Below are 19176 nucleotides of genomic sequence, written 5' to 3' on the forward strand. Positions count from 1 at the left end.
GTCACGACAGCTTTCTGCAGGCTTTCCTCAGCTCTCCTTGTTCCTATTTTACAGCCGTAGCGATGGCGCCTTTAGCTGGAGAATGAGTTTAAAACAAAACTTTTCCTTAAGTGGTCGGGCAGCTGAGGGGGCCGCTCTGATGCTGAGGAGGGGGACGTAGCATCCGAGCGCGGTTCTCAAGTCCCTCCGGGTCCGGCTCTGGACTCCAAGCAAAAGGGGCGGAGAGGAAGGGGCGGAGGTCAACCGCGCCCTCCACCCCGCCCAGGCGGTGAGCGCCGCTAGGTGCTAAAGGATCCGGGGAGCCCAGCGCACCCGGCAGGTTCCGCGCTGGGAGCGCGCGCAGAAGCACGCGCGGCGAGACAGAGTCGGAGCCCGGGCCGGAGCTGGAGCGAGAGCGAGGCGCAGGGCCCCAGGAACCGGCGGCAGCGACGGAGCGAAGCCGGGCGCGGGATGGCCCACGGACCCGCGCGCTCTTCTGCTCCACCTAGAGCCCTGCCCGCGGCCCGGGATGCCAAGGTAAACACCCCTTCAGCGGCTGGATTCCCACGCGTTGGCCACCCGACTGAGGTTTAGCCACCCCACCTCGGATGCCCGGCGGCAGCAGCAGCCGGCGGCACCGGAGGGCACCTTAGCCTGAGCTGGCCAACAAGTTTGGACCAGATGCCCCAACCTGGGGAGACCCGCAGAGCAATGTCTGATCCGTCTGAAGCCTGAGGTGCGCGCCTGGGGACCGGGTAGAACGGATCTCAGAGGAGGGAAACTGGTAAAGGAAAAGATCCCCTTCCCTCTCCTTGCTTCCCCGCCCGCGACACTTCGACTCCGGCATCCTGGCCAGCGCAGGCCTTTGGCGCCCCCCGGGGTGGGAGGGAAATCGGCCTCTGGCGTTTGAGCAATCGCAGAAAGTTTCAGGCAGTTAAGAGGTTTGGGAAGGATGTTGCAAGCAGAGGCCTGGGGGCGGTGGGGTAGTAGTGATCGAAAGTCGAGCTGTGAGTAAGACCGGAGGAGGCGGCCGCCCTCCGGGCAGTCCCGGGCGGCCCCACTTGGGCAGGTCCCAGGAAAGGCTGGCTCCGGAATTCCTAGCCTCCCAGAAAGCTGCTGGGGAAACGCCGGTGGAAATAGCTCGGGGCGGGGTGGCAGTAGTGGCGGGTATAGAGGGTCTGTGACTCAGGCCTCAACTCACTAGAGAAAGAGCGACAAATAAATAATTCGCCTGGGATGTAGCTACCCTGAAGCTATAACTTAGATCAACAGCATCTAGGCAGATGCGCCCACAGTGAGGTCGGCCTGCCTTCTATGCTCTCATCAGCCAACATTTCTGCACAGGTGGTAGCTGGACCAGAAAATCTTCCTAGAGACTCAACACTGAGCCTTCCAGGGGTCACTGATGTGTGTGGTTTGCTGTTATTTGACCTAAATCAAATAGTTTTAGAACTTATTCAGAGAAGCCCCATGCTGCGTCAGTGAGCTTGTGGCTCCACTTTGCACCCTCCCAAAGTTTGGAGAAGATGATTTTGTCTGCCTGACAGTCATAGGTCTCAGAGAAATAATCTGCACTTTGGGGACAAAGCTCATCAGAGAAAAAAGCAGAAACTTTAGAAAGTCACCTAGTTATTAAAATAGACTATTATACTTTAAAAACTCAGCTGGGTTTAAATCTAGCCTTGTTAAGCGACTTCGTAAACCTTAGGAGTTTTAAGGTGTCAGTGAATTGTCAGGAGGCAGTTTAGGAGGTGCCCAGTGGCAGAGTAGCCATAGAGGTTAACCAAGGGGTCTCAATTCTGGTAGCTTCTTTACCTTGAAAATGAAATGTGGAACTGCAGGCAGATGTGTGCTATTTTCAGTATGATGCAACCTTGCTCATGACAGGCCAGATAAGTCTGATTCCCACCACAGGGTGCTGGGGAGGTTTAGCCTTCAATGTCAGATGAACAGTTATCCAGGGCTCATAATTTCTCTGTCTTTATGCTACAGATCTCTGGACCGCAAGCCTGCACTGTTTTGAGAGGGAGATGACTTGAGTGGCCAGCTCTTATCTCCACAACAATGTCCACGAACAATTCCAAACAGCCAGTGTCTCCTGCAGCCGGGCTCCTTTCAAATACAACTTGCCAAATGGAAGAAGAGCTTTCAATATCTTTTTCGATAACCTTCATGACAGTGGGAATCTTATCAAACAGTCTTGCTATTGCTATTCTCATGAAGGCATACCAGAGATTTAGACAGAAGTACAAGTCATCGTTTTTGCTTTTAGCTAGTGCTCTGGTAATCACAGATTTCTTTGGGCACCTCATCAATGGAGCTATAGCAGTCTTTGTATATGCTTCTGATAAAGACTGGATCCATTTTGACAAATCAAACGTCCTTTGCAGTATTTTTGGTATCTGCATGGTGTTCTCTGGTCTGTGCCCACTTTTTCTAGGCAGTGTGATGGCCATTGAGCGATGTATTGGAGTCACCCAACCAATATTTCACTCTACGAAAATTACATCCAAACATGTTAAAATGATGTTGAGTGGAGTGTGCTTTTTTGCTGTTTTCGTAGCTTTGCTGCCCATCCTTGGGCATCGTGACTATAAAATTCAAGCGTCGAAGACCTGGTGTTTCTACAAAACAGATCACATCAAAGACTGGGAAGATAGGTTTTATCTTTTACTTTTTTCATTTCTGGGGCTCCTAGCCCTTGGTATTTCATTTTTTTGCAATGCCATCACAGGAATTTCACTTTTAAGAGTTAAATTTAAAAGTCAGCAGCACAGACAAGGCAGGTCTCATCATTTTGAAATGGTCATCCAGCTCCTGGGTATAATGTGTGTCTCCTGCGTTTGCTGGAGTCCGTTTCTGGTAAGGACCTATGGTTTTGACAATTTTTGCTTTGTTCAGTTAATTGATATTCAATACAAGGTTTCTTGTCTTTTCAAAGTTGGTAGTCTTGATGGGCAATGCTGTTTCATCTTTTCAATGCTGGAACTTACTTCTACTCAGAACTTACTTCAGTTCTCAGCTCTGGCTTAGAATTAAGCTATTTATGACATAGATGGTTATTTCCCCACAAGCCCAGAATTAAAAGAAATATCTCCCTAAACAATTCTAACCATAGTGTTACCTGTTGCAGTGTGGTATAAAGTAATTTTCACAAAAGTAACATAGTTTTAATATACTGAATATGATTAGTTTCTAAAATGTGAAAAAAAAAGGCTATAAAACAATATTAGAATGGACTCCAGTAAGTCTTGATAGAAAACCACATGGACTTGTAATTTATAGACTGGCTGCTTCTCAGCACACAATGACCAGGTCTCAGCTTGCAAAGGGAGGTGATGGGTTGATAGTTGGATAGTGTAGGTGAACTAGATGGGTAGATAAGGTAAAGAATCACTAGTTCACTAACCCAGGATGATAGTAATGCAGGGAGAGGTATGATTGGCAGGAGAGCCAGGGATTCTTCTCTTATCATTTCATTCCTTCCTCTTTTTCAATTTAGCCAGCAGCTATATTTAACATCTTGGTATTTTTATTTGGAAATGACGGCTAAGTTTAAAGAATTAGCAACAAACATAAATCATTTATATGACTTTCTAGGTAGAAGACAAAATACTTATGATTGATAAGTATGACCATAACTGTCTCCAACAGTTTACTTTATGATGGAAAAAGTGATAACATACAACGAAAGAGAAAACATCCTTCTGTATGTAGCTCCTGATGGCAGTAAAGATTATTTTGATCCCTTTTTTTGTACCAGTGGGGAAACAGATTGGTATCCAAAGATAGTAATACAGGTGATACCCAGGTAGAGGTAAAGCAAAAGGGTGAGACAAAGGTAGACATAACACAAAGGTCATGGTCATACCTTGCATCGTGTTATGCAGGTGCTTGTTAATAATGCAGTTCTTTTAGGCCCCCTTAGGTCCATTGCCCAAGAACTGTTGCCAGTAGGGTTTTAATGAACAATCCTGATGGTTCTGGTGAACAGAAAAGTCTTTGAGAGCTGTTGCTGCAGACAGATCCTATGGTAGTTGATTTTATTCTGCAAAAAGATTTCTACTTTTAAAATATTTCTTGGGCTTCCCCGGTGGTGCAGTGGTTGAGAGTCCGCCTGCCGATGCAGGGGACGCGGGTTCGTGCCCCGATCCGGGAGGATCCCACATGCCGCGGAGCGGCTGGGCCAGTGAGCCATGGCCGCTCAGCCTGCGTGTCTGGAGCCTATGCTCCGCAACGGGAGAGGCCACAGCAGTGAGGGGCCCGCGTACCGCAAAAAAAAAAAAAAAAAAAATTGTTTCTATCTCTGTTATTTCCTCACAATTTGAATTTGGCTTCTGGAATTTTTGTATCATTTAAATATTTTTTTCGTGATGTTCCAGAACTGTCCTAGGGGCCCAACCGAGGAGAGGATAGGCTACATCTGTCAATGGCAAGTCAACGTTTTGAGGCTGGCTAATTGTCAATTTAGGAGGCCTTGGGTGACCCCAGTTAGGGGTCTCATCTGAGCTCATAGTTCAGTTGTTTGAATCTGAATAGCAGAGACGAGTTCTATCAACACATCGAGTCATTTCAGTGTTCATTCTTAGAGAGTTTAATTTATGCTACTTGACAAAGGAAATTCCCTTAGAGTAATGCTCCTCTTCTTAAACTTTTAAATAGAGTAGCTTTTTAAAATAAACAGTGAGTCTGAGCAAAAACAAAATTAATTTCAGGGTTGGAAAGGGAATACTAAGAAAGGGAGAAAAGAGGTAGCTGAAAATATTTAAAGAAAATGTAAAAATGAAGGTCCTACTTCTGGAGAAAACCTGAAAACCATGAAATAGTGAACTTAATGAGAGACAGATAATCTGGACAACTGGGCTAATCACTGGTGTTTTGGTTTTTGCTTGTTCTGAGTCACCTTTAAAATTCTACTTAGTTCTGGCTTTTGACTTTGAGAAATAGGAGTTATAGGTTAACTACTGTAAGGGAATGGAAAGTAACAAAATTTCATCCTCACCATGGATATTTTGAATTTATGTTTTTCTCTAATTTCTTTTCCTGAATTTTTGGTTTCCTTTACTGTTAAAATAGATATTACAATTTAATTCATATTTTGAACATATTTCCTAGTGGAATATAATTTTATTTTTGTGAAACATTTTCTGAGGTCTGCGTTCTATTTAACTGTGAATTATTGCTACACCTATGACATCAATGTATCAATACTTCTAAAATGCTTTTTAGTGTGGAAAATTATTTCTGCATTAGATGTGTAGTAGGTTTACCACAGATACCCCTGCTGGATTGATGTTTTAAGTTGTTTCAAGCATTATTTTCAGTTTCTCTTGTGGAGTCTTGGGTCTTCATGGCAAGTTCTGTCTGAAGGATTTATAACTTGTGGCCTGGACATAAGTTCCTTGCACATTACATTAAGACCACCAGACAGTTCTAAATGGAACCTGAGTGAAAAACCCAGGCTTGGGAATGCCAAAATAACACCTAACACTGATTCCTCTGTTGAACCATTTCTTCTTTACTACTTAAGTGCCCAGGAGGAACTGCATAGGTATTAATGACTGAGCCATTATTCTCCACCCTATATTTTAAAAGCTTCTTGTTTAAAAAATATCTCTGAAACCAAGCTTCTAAATTCCCATAGATGCACTATAGTTGTGACATCTTCCATGTCAATGGCCTACTTTACACCATGTGCCTTCTCTCTATGATTGATGAGGATGAAATGTTGGATTTGTCATTTGAATGAACATCTGAAGACACTCTTTGACCTGTGTTCACTGTCATTTTCAAGCCTCAAACTGGAATGGGGTACAGGTGCATACACTAAAAGGAGGAAGTGAGTAATGCGGATGATGGTGTCTGGGTTTGGCAAGATTTACTGCATCAAAACATCAATAGTGGCATAATTTCTAAAACTTTTAAAATTTGTAGCTGATGAAAAGGGGGATACTTTATTAAGTTTGATGATTGACTTTAATACAAAGGTAAGATGATCATGACGTTTGTTAGAAATCTCTCTTTTAATAGACTTAATTTTTCTTGAGTAGTTTTAGGTTTACAGAAAAATGAGCGGAAAACACAGAGTTCACATATAGCTCCTCATGTCTCCACCCCTCCACCCCACAGTCATCCTTATTATTAACATCTTGCACTGATGTAGTACATTTGTTACAATCAATGAGCCAATACTTGTACATTATTATTGACTAAAGTCTGTAGTTTACATTAGGGTTCTCCTTATGTTGTACAGAGTGTGGGTTTTGACAAATGTATATTGACATGTGTCCACCATTGCAGTATCATATAGAATAGTTTCACCACCCTAAAAATCCCCTATAGCTTTTTTTCTTCATTTAATGTTTGTTTGTTTTTTTCCCACAAAGGGGAAAATGTGTGTGTGTGTGTGTGTGTGTGTGTGTGTGTGTATTTTCAGGAACTGAAATTTAGAAATGTAGTACAATTGTAATATTAGTTTAAAATATAACTTGTTAATGACTTAAAAAAATTTTCAATAACTGAATTTTATAGTTTTAAACATGGTTAACTCATATAAATTCATTTAATTACAATCCCAACTGAAAAATCCAGGAAAATACAATAGGTACTTATTAGCTTACAATTCCATTTAGCAACAAGTTAATACAAAAATCTTTGAGAGTCAAATGGCAATTATAAAATTGTCTTGCATGCATTCTAGGTAAATCACTTTTTCCAAATAAATCTTGAAGATTTTTTCTGACGTTTCTAGAGTGACGGAGAAAAAGAAGACATTTAACAGCACTTCTAAGTAACATTTCCTTCATAGTCTTTGCTTCTGTCTTTCTACAGGTACTGATTCTTTTTAATGTTCCATTTCTAGAATATGTAGTCCTAAAAGGAATTTATTATTACTGCTATGCTTATTTCACTAGTTTGGCAGAGCATTAAATACTTGTTGACTGCTTGACTGTAACTTAAGTAGTATGAATGTCAAGAGATTGGAAATGATTGACCAGAATGTGGATTCTGAGTTCTGTAGGTGAGCGTTAATTAAGCAAATATTGAAACCAAATGGTAATTTTTAATCTGTTCCTTAAGTCAGCAACTATCGGGTTATGACACAATTAAACTTCAGGGATCTTTTCTGGAAGGCTGTTTAGTTTGTTTACCTTCTCTTCAAGGGTAGAGGTTCATTTTGAATTGGGAAAAGAAGTATAAAGTATATGAAGAGAAAATGATATCTTATGTAGGTGAGTTTACCCAAGAAATGTGTTTTCTTGTGTAGGTAGAGTTTGAATTTGATTTTTCTGAGGTTGTTACTCTTCTGCTAGTATTTCTAGTCGTATAGTTAAACATTTGGTCACTAAGATGTTTGTCAGATATAAATCAAAAAATGAATGGTTAATTGAATTCTACTGAATTACTAAAGGTATTGGCATCATAATGACCAGGTCTTACAGGGCTAGTGGCAAACGACGGAACAGCACAACAGAATAGAACATTTTGACTACTAGTGAAGATTGCTTTCTTTGAGAGGCTGGCTCTCATTATCGTATGTAAGACCTGCGTAATGGAAATCTGTGTATGTGTCTTGTGCACCTGCCTCTACACTGAAAGGATGGTGAACAGATGTATAGTTACATGCTTCAAGTGAAAAGAAAAATACGGAAAATGTATAAATATGTATATACATAATGTGTACATGTTTGAATTATTTCCCAAACTAAAAAAATTAACTAATTTTTAAATTAGTTTAAAAATTTAACTAATTAGATCCATCATTGGATCTAATTGTACCAAATAAAAAGGGCTTTGAATGGGTTTCATTCTAAAATTAAAAACAAAATGGACTCTCACTCTCATATAGTTTTATGTCAGATCTTTTTGGTTATTCTTGCATCACTGCTGATCTTAGAGGCGATTTGTCGGAAATTGTTTTAGCTGGTTTCCTTTGTGAAGTGGGAATGCTCCCCGGTTTGGAATGTGGAAGTAGCAATCATGATGTCTGGAGAAAGGACTGGTAAGACTTAGGTTCTACTTTTAGGAAATTCATAAACAACTCAGACTCATGCAGCTTAAAATTCATATCCAGACGAAAAGGTATGTTTTAGAGATACATTAAATATAGTTTCTATGATGGGAATTCAGGCTGCTCTTGTGTTTGGGTGGACGTGGAGTACGTGGTGTGAGGTCAGTGACAGGAGCTGGCAGAGGAGCAGTTCTGAGAGATTTGGGAACATATTCCTGTCCCTGAAGCCTTGGTGTTCTCTTGCCTGGAGTACTCTCCTCCTGACATCCATGTGGTTCTCCCCTGACTCCTCTCTTAAATCTCATGTTGTCTAGGTAGTCTATCTTAAAAAGTACCCTTTCTCTTCTCTCCTCCATTGCTCTGCCTTATTTACTCTCATAGCACTTAGCAGTATTCGATAACATGGGGTACCTTTCTCTGTTTATTTTGTTGTTTTTTGGCTTCTGCCTCTAGCATGTAAGCTCCTTGAAGGAAGGGACCTCGATTATTGCTGCGTCCTCAGTTCTGAGACCAGTGCCTGGCACAGAGTTGAGCTCAGTAAGTATTTGCTAAATGAATCTCCCATAAAGGAGGGCTCAGTGGGTAATGGCCCTCATTTCCACTTTGGACCCAGTCTGCTGATGAGGTCAGGACTTAATTGGTCGGCCTCGGGAATACTTCCAATACTTTGAATTGGGATTTGGATTGGAGAAGTCCGAGAGGGGAACGTGTGTTCAGAGGTTCCCCAGGAATATTAGTTGGAAATGGTGTCCTGGAGAATCCTGAACATTCTACCATTTGCATCTGGTGCTAGAATTTAGGAATTTTGTCAGCATCATGGATAAACTAGGAATGATATTATTTTGTTATGATGTTTACATGCCAATTTCCTCTGTTAGTCTCAATGGTCCTTGGTAGCTAGGAGCTATATTACTGGTTTGTGTTTTAGTTTCTACAAGTAGTAGGTCATAAACCAATGTTTATTGAATGAATGGACTAAGGAACCAAGTATTAAATACAAAGTATTGAAGGCAAAGGAGACAATTAGCTGATATAACTTATTCATAGTTATATTTGCCCCATTATTATCTTTAGCGCCACCTTTTTCTCTACATGCACACATTTTTTCTCCCAAAATGTATGTATTTTTTATTGGTGTTTTATCTTTGAGGGGGTCACTTCAGGAGACAGAAGGAAAAACTTTCTTTGAGTAAAGACCTGCAGATACTGGTTGTACATTGTCATAAATAAAATCTCCAGAGTAATTGTTGAAATTTCTCTATAAAATGGGCTTGCTTACCTCAAGCCTTTGCCAGCTGATTGAGTGACTACATGGCTCAATTTGTATTGCTAATCAGACTAAAAGATTGAGTAGGTCTTTTACTCAGGGAGGATTAATTCTCAGAGAACTCCAACAGACCTGCTTAGTAGACATGGTGCCCCACCCAGATGCCCGTTGTGGTGAGTTTTGCCCCTGGGGAAATTACCCTCAGCCAAGGGAGCTGCCTTGCCCGTGGTTGTGCCCCCCTCTCTTTGGTCATTCTGTGTACAGTGACAGGTGGGTGTGGGCATCCAAAGCACTTACCCCCTTGCCTCATTTGGGACATTTCTGAAGGGTCATATGTGCTTCAGAGCTTGTAGCTCCATTCCAGCTCTGCTTCTCCCTGTGCCAAGTCCTGCTTTCCTCATCACCTCACAGTGCTCAGAAAAATGCCTGCATGTAGATCTCTTGTCTCAAAGTCTGCTTCCTGCAGAATCCGGTTTAGGACCATTTTCTAGAAGTCCATTTGTTCACACATTATCTAAATATAAAGTATATTACACATAGGTTTACAGTGTGATTTGGTAAATATATTGAGTTATGCATAGGCCTTTGGAATTGAACTCATTTGAGTATATGATCTCTCTTCATGGAAAAGTATGGTGCAAAATTGGACCAAAAGTCAATCAATTAAAAAAAGACACTGCTAGGTTGAGAATTTACACAAAAGTCTGTTGATTTAGTTGTGCACGGTTGTCTGGAATACTTAGGTATTTTAAGTTTATTTACTCTTGGCAAAATATGGCTTCCTGTTTTTAAGGAGAGAGACATAAAAACGCCCAAAGATATCAGACATTGAGACGGCACTTACAAAACATTACTTGAATGATTCAAGTGTAAATGAATCAGAAACATGTGGATTAAATTTATACCCTCATGAATCTAAAACTCTTCTCGCTTAATGTGTTTTGGGGTTTTAAATTAAGCCCCCAAACATTTCAAGAACAATTCAAGATGTTGATTTGCCCCAAATCTCTCTGGGTTGCCAGTTTTAACTTTATTTGCTTAGTCTCATCCTTACAGGAGGTATATAAAATGCATTTGCATTTATGTTTGCTTCGGAAATCATTTACAGCCACACCAGATTTTAACTGTTATTTCAATGCCATTTATCTGTATTTAGAGAGGATTTCATTCAATAGGAGAATTTTGTCTTTTGATATTTGCAAATATTACCTTTCAAAGCTTGTGTAAATTTGTCATTCTGTCAGTCCTCCGTCCTGGGTGTCAGGATGGTAATGCCACAGAGGAGTGGGTACAGTTGTGGCTTTATACAGACAGGGAGATGTTTTTTCTCACTCCTTCTAAGCTATTGAATCCCCAAATTAAATTCAGATTGTGAAATACCAAAACAGAGTATGGCTGCGGTGTGACGGCAAAGGAGACAGAGACAACTGGATTGTGTAAAAGATTCCCTTTAGCTTTTAGTGCACAGTCCCAAGTCAAGCATTTCTTTTAGAATGCTCTAGTTATTTAAGCACAGGCGGGGGGTGGGGCAGGGTCCCAGCCCCACCATCTCTTAGCTGTGACCTGGAGTTACTCTAAGCCAATTTTGTACATCCGTGAACTGATTATAAAAATGGATCTTACTTAAAAGTACCACTGGAAAATATGATTTGTCCTCCTTACCATCTCATAACATAGTGATTGGCATACAGTAAATGCTCAACACAGTCCCCAGATCCTCAAGCGTCTATTGCTGTTATTGCTACCTGCCATCTCAATTAGAAATAGTCATCTGTGTTTAGTCCAGATGTTTTCCATTTCTCCTGTCTTGAGAAGGTTTGGTCACGCTGGGATCAGAAAACGTTCCTGAACAATGTCCCTCGAAGGTTCAGATTATTGTGCCTCATTTCACTGTCTCACCAGAAGTAAAGATGTTTTTGTGCTAATCTTTCACATCTTATTTGAATTCAAATAATCTAATAATGTAGTATTATAATTATAATAATGTATTAGATATTAACTTATGCATTATTGAACCAAGCTAAAATTAGCAAAAACTATTGAGACTGTTATGTATAAAGTACTACTATTGGGGCTGTGCCCATTCCAGGAGTTAAAAGATAAAGCTTTTTCCTCGAAGAGCTGACAACTTAGTTGGAGTAAAAGATATACTCGAGGAGCTAAAATATTAGCTCAGTGTCATGTAGTAGTTAAGAGCCTGGGTTCATGTCCTGTTTCTTCTGGTTCCTGTGTGTCCCTAACCATTCTGTGCTTCAATTTCTTCACATGTAAAATAGGTAGAGTAATAGTATCGCTTCATTGGGTTGTTGTGAGGACTAAATAAATGAATAGATGTAAGTTAAAACAGTGCCTGACATAGTACCATATGCTTCAGTTATTATACTATTATCATTATGTTGCTATTACTGGCAAATATTAATGCTGTCGACCAATAAAAGCCAACAAAAGATCATCTCTCAACAAGCTGATCAAAGGCACTTTTTAATTAGTTATTAAATGAATAAGGGTGCTATAGTAGGGAGCCGTTACTTCCAATTTGGTAGTCCACAAGGAATTATTTGTCTACTTGTTTGACAAACGTTTATTGAGCACCTGCCAGGTGCCAGGCAGTGTTCTAGATGCAGAATAACAATTTCTGTGATTTAATTGGTCACTATATCTATGGCCTTAATTAACAGTGTTTATAGAAAAGGAAAAAGGAAGACATATATAGAAAATTGAAATATGAAGATATTTGATTATAATTTATGTTAGAATAAAATAGCAGGTACATGTCAATCCCAAACTCCCCAACTATCCCTCTGCTATGTTTAAAATGGATAACCAAATAAATGTCTTTGCTTGAAAAAAATACAATAAAATAGCTATGGCAAAAAAAAAAAAAAAAAAAAAAGAGTAGCAGGCATACTGTTATGAATGTAGTGGATAAGATTATTTTTGATAACTTATAAGTATCTATAGCATATCATTTAGAAGGAAATATTACTGGAAAAAATTGTGATCCAAAGTCAAGTAATGTAAATTGTAAGGTAAAACAAGGAGAAAACAGATAATAATGTATATAATTTCTAGAGATATAAAAGTGTAAGAATAACAAACTCTTTAGTATTTGGGACAGGCTTGAACAAGATTAGAATACAGCAGGTTATAATAAATTAATATTAAAAGCTAGATTTTTTAAGTAATGAAATATGAGTAGTAGAAAAATTAAATCAGATAATAAAAATTTCATAATTCAAAGTAGTATTTTATACTATCTTTTGACAAGGGAAGTGACTCAGGATATAGAAGAGAAATAAATGTTGGTGAAATGAAGCATCACAAAACCCAATCATTCCTTCCAAGAATTTAGGTTAAGAAAGTGTTAGCAAGGACTGAAGATAAAGAAAAACAAGTTGCTATGAACATTAATAATATAAATGAAGAAAATTAAAAAATCATTTATTCTTTAATCTACTTGTTAATTTACTCACTGATTTATTCTTTGAGCAGGTTTTTACTGAACAAAAGGCTGGGTGTCTCTCCAGGTGGAGAGTAAAACATAGAGACAGAGACATGACCTGGGAAAATTTTCCTGAGCCAAATTCTAGGAATCATATTTTCTAGCTCCTTCAATTTACCCACAACCTTTGTTCTCGCTCCTCCAATCTCTCTTATGTGCGTCCTCCTTTTCCTTTTCTTTCTTCTTTTAATATGACATAAATAAACCTATTTGTATTTTTTTGACCCTGCCTGGGAGCAGGGTAGAGGGTTAATTGCTTTAGTAATAGTGGAGGAACCTCTGGGTCCAAAGGTGTATTAGTATTAAATAATAAATAATAACATTGCTGTAGCAGCAGCAGCAACAGTCATTGTTGCTATTACTTTGATTACATCTTCCCCTGTTTTGCTTCTTGCATTTTTGTTCATGGCAGAGGACCAGAAAACAAGGAAAATAAAAACCACACAACAGACAGAGAGATGGAATGCAGGATGGGGAGCAAAGCAGGGATGAAGCAGCGAAGGCAGCAGAAAGCTGGCATATATAGATGTGAGGGTGGAGAGGCACTCTCATGTTATAGGAACTCTGCTGGAAAGGAAAGACCTCGCCTTATTTCCACGGGCATCTTATCCTTATTAAGGAATATTAAATTTCATGTGTTATATTCCCTCAAGCTACTTTGAAATAATGCAATGTTTTCTTTAACTATATAATTTTATTGTAAGAAAGTACATCAAACTACAAATTAAAATTTTAAAAAATCTTCCAAATCTGACTACCCAGAGATAAACACTATTAACATACTGGGTGCATCCTTTTACTCATCTGATACAGAATACATATTAGTTTAATTTCTTTGATTAACGGAGTGAACTTTTTTTCTTATATTATTGGGCATTATCTCCTTTCTTTTGTGAATGAGTGGGTATCTGTAAATGATTTTCAAGAACTTTTTGGATAACAAAGACCAGATAATGCTAATATATAAAAATAATTATAAAATCAATTGTTATAAAAGCAATTGTTTTTCCGTATTCATTGTTCGCCTTTTAACTTAGTATTTTAATTATACAAGTAGTGAATGAATCAATAATTTCTTTTGTAGTTACTGCTTTCTGTTTCATGTTAAGAAATACTTTTTCAGGCTAAGATGACATTGGTATTCATTTCTTTTTTCTTCTAGCACTTTTGCTTTTTCATTTTTTTGTATTTATGTTTTTAATACATTCATAGTTTATGTTGGTTTAATTTGCAAGTTAATAACATGAATTTTCTTTTGAATGGTTAGCTAGTTATCCCAAATCATTTATTAAATGGTCTTTCTGCAGCTGTTCTAAATTCCTACCTTTATTACGTATGAAATTCTTAAATGTGTTTGGATCTTTCTTTTTTTTTTTTTCTTCCCTTGCGGTACGTAGGCCTCTCACTGTTGTGGCCTCTCCCGTTGCAGAGCACAGGCTCTGGACGCACAGGCCCAGCGGCCGTGGCTCATGGGCCTAGCCGCTCCGCGGCATGTGGGATCCTCCCAGACCAGGGCACGAACCCATGTCCCCTGCATCGGCAGGCAGACTCTCAACCACTGCGCCACCAGGGAAGCCCTATTTGGATCTTTCTATACTCTTTATTTCATCCTGTTGATCTAAATTTAACTTTACGTACAATTACCATTTTCTTCACATTTTATTTAGACTTGTGTTCAGTTTATCAGTTACAATATAGAGTGTCCCCTTTCGTGATCATAATCATGTTTTGAATAATAATTTTGTAGTTTTGTCATAACACAAAATTTGAAATTTTTCTTTTAAAATTAGTCTTTCCAGAGGGCTGTTTAGTTTAACAGTTTAAAAATGCCTTATATCCTTTGTCAGTTGCTTCACCACTGTAAAGCAATTATACTCCAATGAAGATGTTAAAAAAAAAATGGCATACATCAACTTACAAACCTTACTGTTTTCAAGTTAGTTAACTTCTTGGTTTTTTTCTTTCTTTCTTTTTTTCTTAGTTAACTTCTTATTATCAGATTTTGTAAATATCCCATGGGCATTTGAAAAGAATTTACACTCTTTTTTAAGTTACAAAGTTCAATACATAGGTATTAAATCAAGATTATTGGTAATAGAATATTATTTTCTTATTATTCTTTCTAATTGTTCTGTCAAATAATGTGTATGAGGGCTTCCCTGGTGGTGCAGTGGTTGAGAGTCCGCCTGCCGATGCAGGGGACACGGGTTCATGCCCCGGTCTGGGAAGATCCCACATGCCGCGGAGCGGCTAGGCCCGTGAGCCATGGCCACTGATCCTGCGCGTCCGGAGCCTGTGCTCCGCAACAGGAGAGGCCACAGCAGTGACAGGCCCGCGTATGGCAACAACAACAAAAAAAAAAAAGTGTATGAGAACTTGGAATTTTATTATATTTGTGTTTTGTTAGTTTATATTTGTATTTCTAATGGTTTTCATTGGATTTCGATGATTTAGATTTCAACATAATGTCATCGGGGTTAATTCATGTCTGTTATATTTTTGTTGTAAATTATTCCTTTTATAAACATAAAGCAACCTTCCCTCTCACTTTTAAGACAGTTTGCCTTAAATTCTTTTTATCTTATACTGAAGGTGAGCATTATTAGTGCAATGAAAGCAATAGACTTTTCGGGTTTTTTGCATTTTGTTTGTGCGTCTACAATTATTGGGATAGTCTAAGAATCTTTTTGTGCCATTCTTATTAATGGAATACAACATCATCATAACATTCAAACAGAACAAGAAGAGCTTTTCTCTCCCTCTCTGTCATGCCCCCAATACCTCTCGGTTGAGCTCTAGAATTCTGACATTGAAGAAAATACAACATGGGGAGTAAATTTTCTGATATTCTGTAGTATGTACTCTGGTGGGTGCTTTAGTTCTGCTAATTTGGGAAGCATGAAGTTGAATCAGAAGGGGGGTCAGTGAAGGGAAGAGCATGGCTAATTTCCAGTTTAGAAAGTAGGTCAGTTCTACCTGTTCCCACGTATTTGTTACAGACCACAGTGGACCTCAGCACCTGTAACTGGCCTGTCCCTGTTCCAGGTTGTACTTTGGAATTGCCCAAGACCTATGCACTAGGAAGAAACTTCTGAGAATGTTTCTGCAACCCAGCATATCCCCTGGATAGGCTTAAATTAGAAATGCGGTCTTTTTGGGGAAAAGCCAGATTAGAATTGCATATAGAAAGAAAAAACTGTGTGAATGCCTTCTTTCTCCTCATTTCCTAATATGAAAGCTTATTTCCAAATTGCAACACAGAAGTAACAACACATATCTCTTTCATTATACTTGTGTTCAGTGCAGTGAACAGAAAATTAGTTTCTGATACAGTTTAATATTTATATGCTTCTATAATGACATTTTTGTGACTGACCATTTCAGTGTTTCTCTCATATACTATTTCTGAATCAAAAAACGACCTGACATACAAAAGAGCTAAAAAAAAAATTCCATAGTCTTTATAATCTTTGCTAGCATGAGGTGGTTTTGAAGCTATTATAGGGTGTGTGGTGATTGTTTTTTCCATTGAAAGTCCAAAGACAGCTAAGGCAGACTCTTTCTTATTTCAAGGGAATATAAAGAATTGCTGTTTTCAATCAAGAAAAAAAAATACTAAGCAGTTCTAAATGCATGACATTTAGAGGACATCTTTGCCTTTCTAGTTCATCTCTCTAAGCTTGTATCAGGCTCATCTGTGGATACGGATGCCAGGGCCAGCTTGCTAAAAGCATTCCTGGATGATGGAGAAGACAACAGTATGTCTCAGAGTAATTTCCATTGTGTGCTATTGACCTCCTGATTGCGCACTTTAGGTTTGTCTGTCTAAGATAAATGGTAGTAATACAAAAGCTAGCCTGCTTATTTCGAGGGTTTTAGATTGACGTGGATTTCACATTTGATTTGGCAAGCCATTTTATATTTGGCTGTTACGATGAATGAATAACCAGCTTTACCTATATCGGTGCCCTTGTCTCGAATACCTGCTTTGAGTATGAATTGACTTAATCTATAACCACAGCATTGGAGTCACCTTTCTCTTGGAATTCTTGGTTTGTTTTACCTGGTTGCCGAAAGCTCAAGTTCATGTCAATTCAACTTGCTCAGAGCTTATTTATCTGCTAAACAGGATAATGAGACAAGTAAGCAATCAGTTAAAAATCACGCATCACAGTGATTTCTGAAGGATGCCCAGCATATTTAGGTCCTGAGCAGAGTAACAAAGCCTCGTGAGTCCTGAGGAGTTTCTTTGTTACCTCCACCACACTACCCACCTTTCTCCAACAGCAAAACCAAAACGTTTCAGCTTGAAGGATGAAGGTGTGTATTCTGGGATTAAGCTCATTTTTCCTGTCCACTGAATGCCACTGGCATCTGTGGGAAACAGGAGCCTTCTTTGTGGTAGGTAGAGGGAGAAGTTTGGTCTCCCTATTCGGTGACAGATTACCACCTAGCCTGAGGAGGGGACAGAGGAATTAATGTGCTAGCATGACTTTAAGTACAGGTGAATACAGTTCCTTAAATAATGCTTTTATAATTAAAATCAGAACACTCATATATGAATGTTGCTTAAGTAACTTAAGTGTTTTTCCTTCCAAAATTTCTTGAAGAAAATCTAACGTTTCATAAATGAAATGCCGAAATTGCATGGTTTAGCATGAAGTATATAGTCAAATGTATATACGGCTGGTGGCTAAAGATCATCTCTCTAGGAGAATATGTCGCTATAGCATGTTACGCTGAGGCAAATCTGATTTTGTTTTTATTAGAGAAATTACAATTCTGGAAGTCTTGATTTGTTTTTATTTATATCTAATGATTTTCTTCATGAAACCTGTTCTGATTATTCTAACCCACATTTATCTCTCTTTCTATGGATAATGTATAGCATCAAATTCTATATAGTCATAAATTTGCACTACTTGTCTTGTGACTGTCTAATATCTCAAATGGACAGGGAGCCCCTAATGACAGAGTCAAGGCCATATGTTTCTACTCTATTTCTTGTGGTGCGTGGTATACTACTTGGAGAGGTTCAAGGAAAATGCAGCTCATCCATTAGAATCCTTTCGTTACAAAAGAAATTAGTGAATGAAGCAACATCCTTATAATGATGGTTATTAAATGCATATGATGTCACATAAGGATTTTATTTTTAAATGTTAGTTTTGGAAAAAAGCAGTAAAGTTCTTGAAAGGTAACTAGAAACTATAACTGTGGTGATCATTTTAAATGTAAAGTTTTTGCCTAGAAATTTCATTTTGTAGTGTGAGAATTAATTAAAACCCCTCATCTATATAGCTCCTGCCATATGTCAGACAATGCTCTCAGCAGTTTACAGATGTTAACTCACTGAATCCCTATTACCTTTTTTTTTTTTTTTAACATCTTTATTGGAGTATAATTGCTTTACAATGGTATGTTAGTTTCAGCTTCACAACAAAATGAATCAGTTATATATATACATATGTTCCCATATCTCTTCCCGCTTGCGTCTCCCTCCCTCCCACCCTCCCTATCCTATTACCTTTTCAATTGTATATTTCTTCAGACATGTAAACTATTTACGATTCTGTATGTTCAGAAGGTTTACCCAAAGAATACAATCGTATTCTTGGACATTATTTGCATTTAGCATCATGAGCAGTTGTAACATCACTGGCCATGTGTTACAATGCAAATTTTATATAGTTAAAATTAAGATATCTTCAGATTTCAGTCAAGAGAAGAGCTCTGACATGAAGATAGCTCAAAGACATTGAGATGGTTGTAATTTGTGAAGAAAGATGAACAGGATTAAAAGGAGGATTATTTTTGTACTGTACTATTTTTCTGACATAGGCCTGACTGGGAGTAAGTCCTTGAACAAATTTGCTAAAAAAGTCTGCCTTAAATAAATTAGAAAAAAAAAATTGCTTCTCTTCTTCCTATTGATAATATCCTTAGTCTCCTACCTTTTCCTGCTGTCCCCAAGCTAAATGGGTCCTAATTTATCTGGGTAAATTACAAAAATGATAATAGCAGCTCTGTTAGTTGCTATTGAATATCAAGCATAGCGTGCCATGAAGAGCCAGTTTCAGAATTTTGATTACAGCAAAACAAACTTTTATCCTGAAAATGTGTTTATCTCTCAGTGAACAGCCTCTTTGTTCCAAATGTCTTGCAGTCATAACCAGGCATGTTTGCAGCTGGAAGAAGCCATCATCCTTGATTTTTAGAGAGAGCTGAAGATATGGCCTTAGTGAAAATTCACTCTAAAAAAAACCTAAAATGCATCCGTAAATATAATATGTTTAGAAATGTTCATTTATTCAATAAATATTTTTCTTAGAGCCTTTCATGTGTCAGAGACTGTTCTGTGTTCTAGGAGCATGTGCTGGATAAGACAGGCAATATTCCCTCTTTTATGGAGGCTAC

General features: G+C 38.5%; 1 protein-coding gene across 1 annotated transcript in view; it reads left to right on the forward strand.

Moving 5' to 3' along the window:
* The first annotated feature begins 274 nt into the window (after nt 1-274).
* PTGFR (prostaglandin F receptor) overlaps nt 275-19176 on the forward strand; it is a 63854-nt gene continuing 44952 nt past the window's right edge. Inside the window, exons 1-2 of the mRNA XM_027114156.1 lie at nt 275-516; nt 1972-2841. Coding sequence (XP_026969957.1) covers nt 2044-2841 — 798 coding nt within the window. The 5' untranslated portion in view covers nt 275-516; nt 1972-2043. The remainder of the gene's footprint in view (nt 517-1971; nt 2842-19176) is intronic.

Source organism: Aethalodelphis obliquidens, unplaced genomic scaffold, assembly GCF_003676395.1.
Source record: "Aethalodelphis obliquidens isolate GAN/ISIS:26980383/991018 unplaced genomic scaffold, ASM367639v1 scaffold13, whole genome shotgun sequence".
Lineage (NCBI taxonomy): Eukaryota > Metazoa > Chordata > Mammalia > Artiodactyla > Delphinidae > Aethalodelphis > Aethalodelphis obliquidens.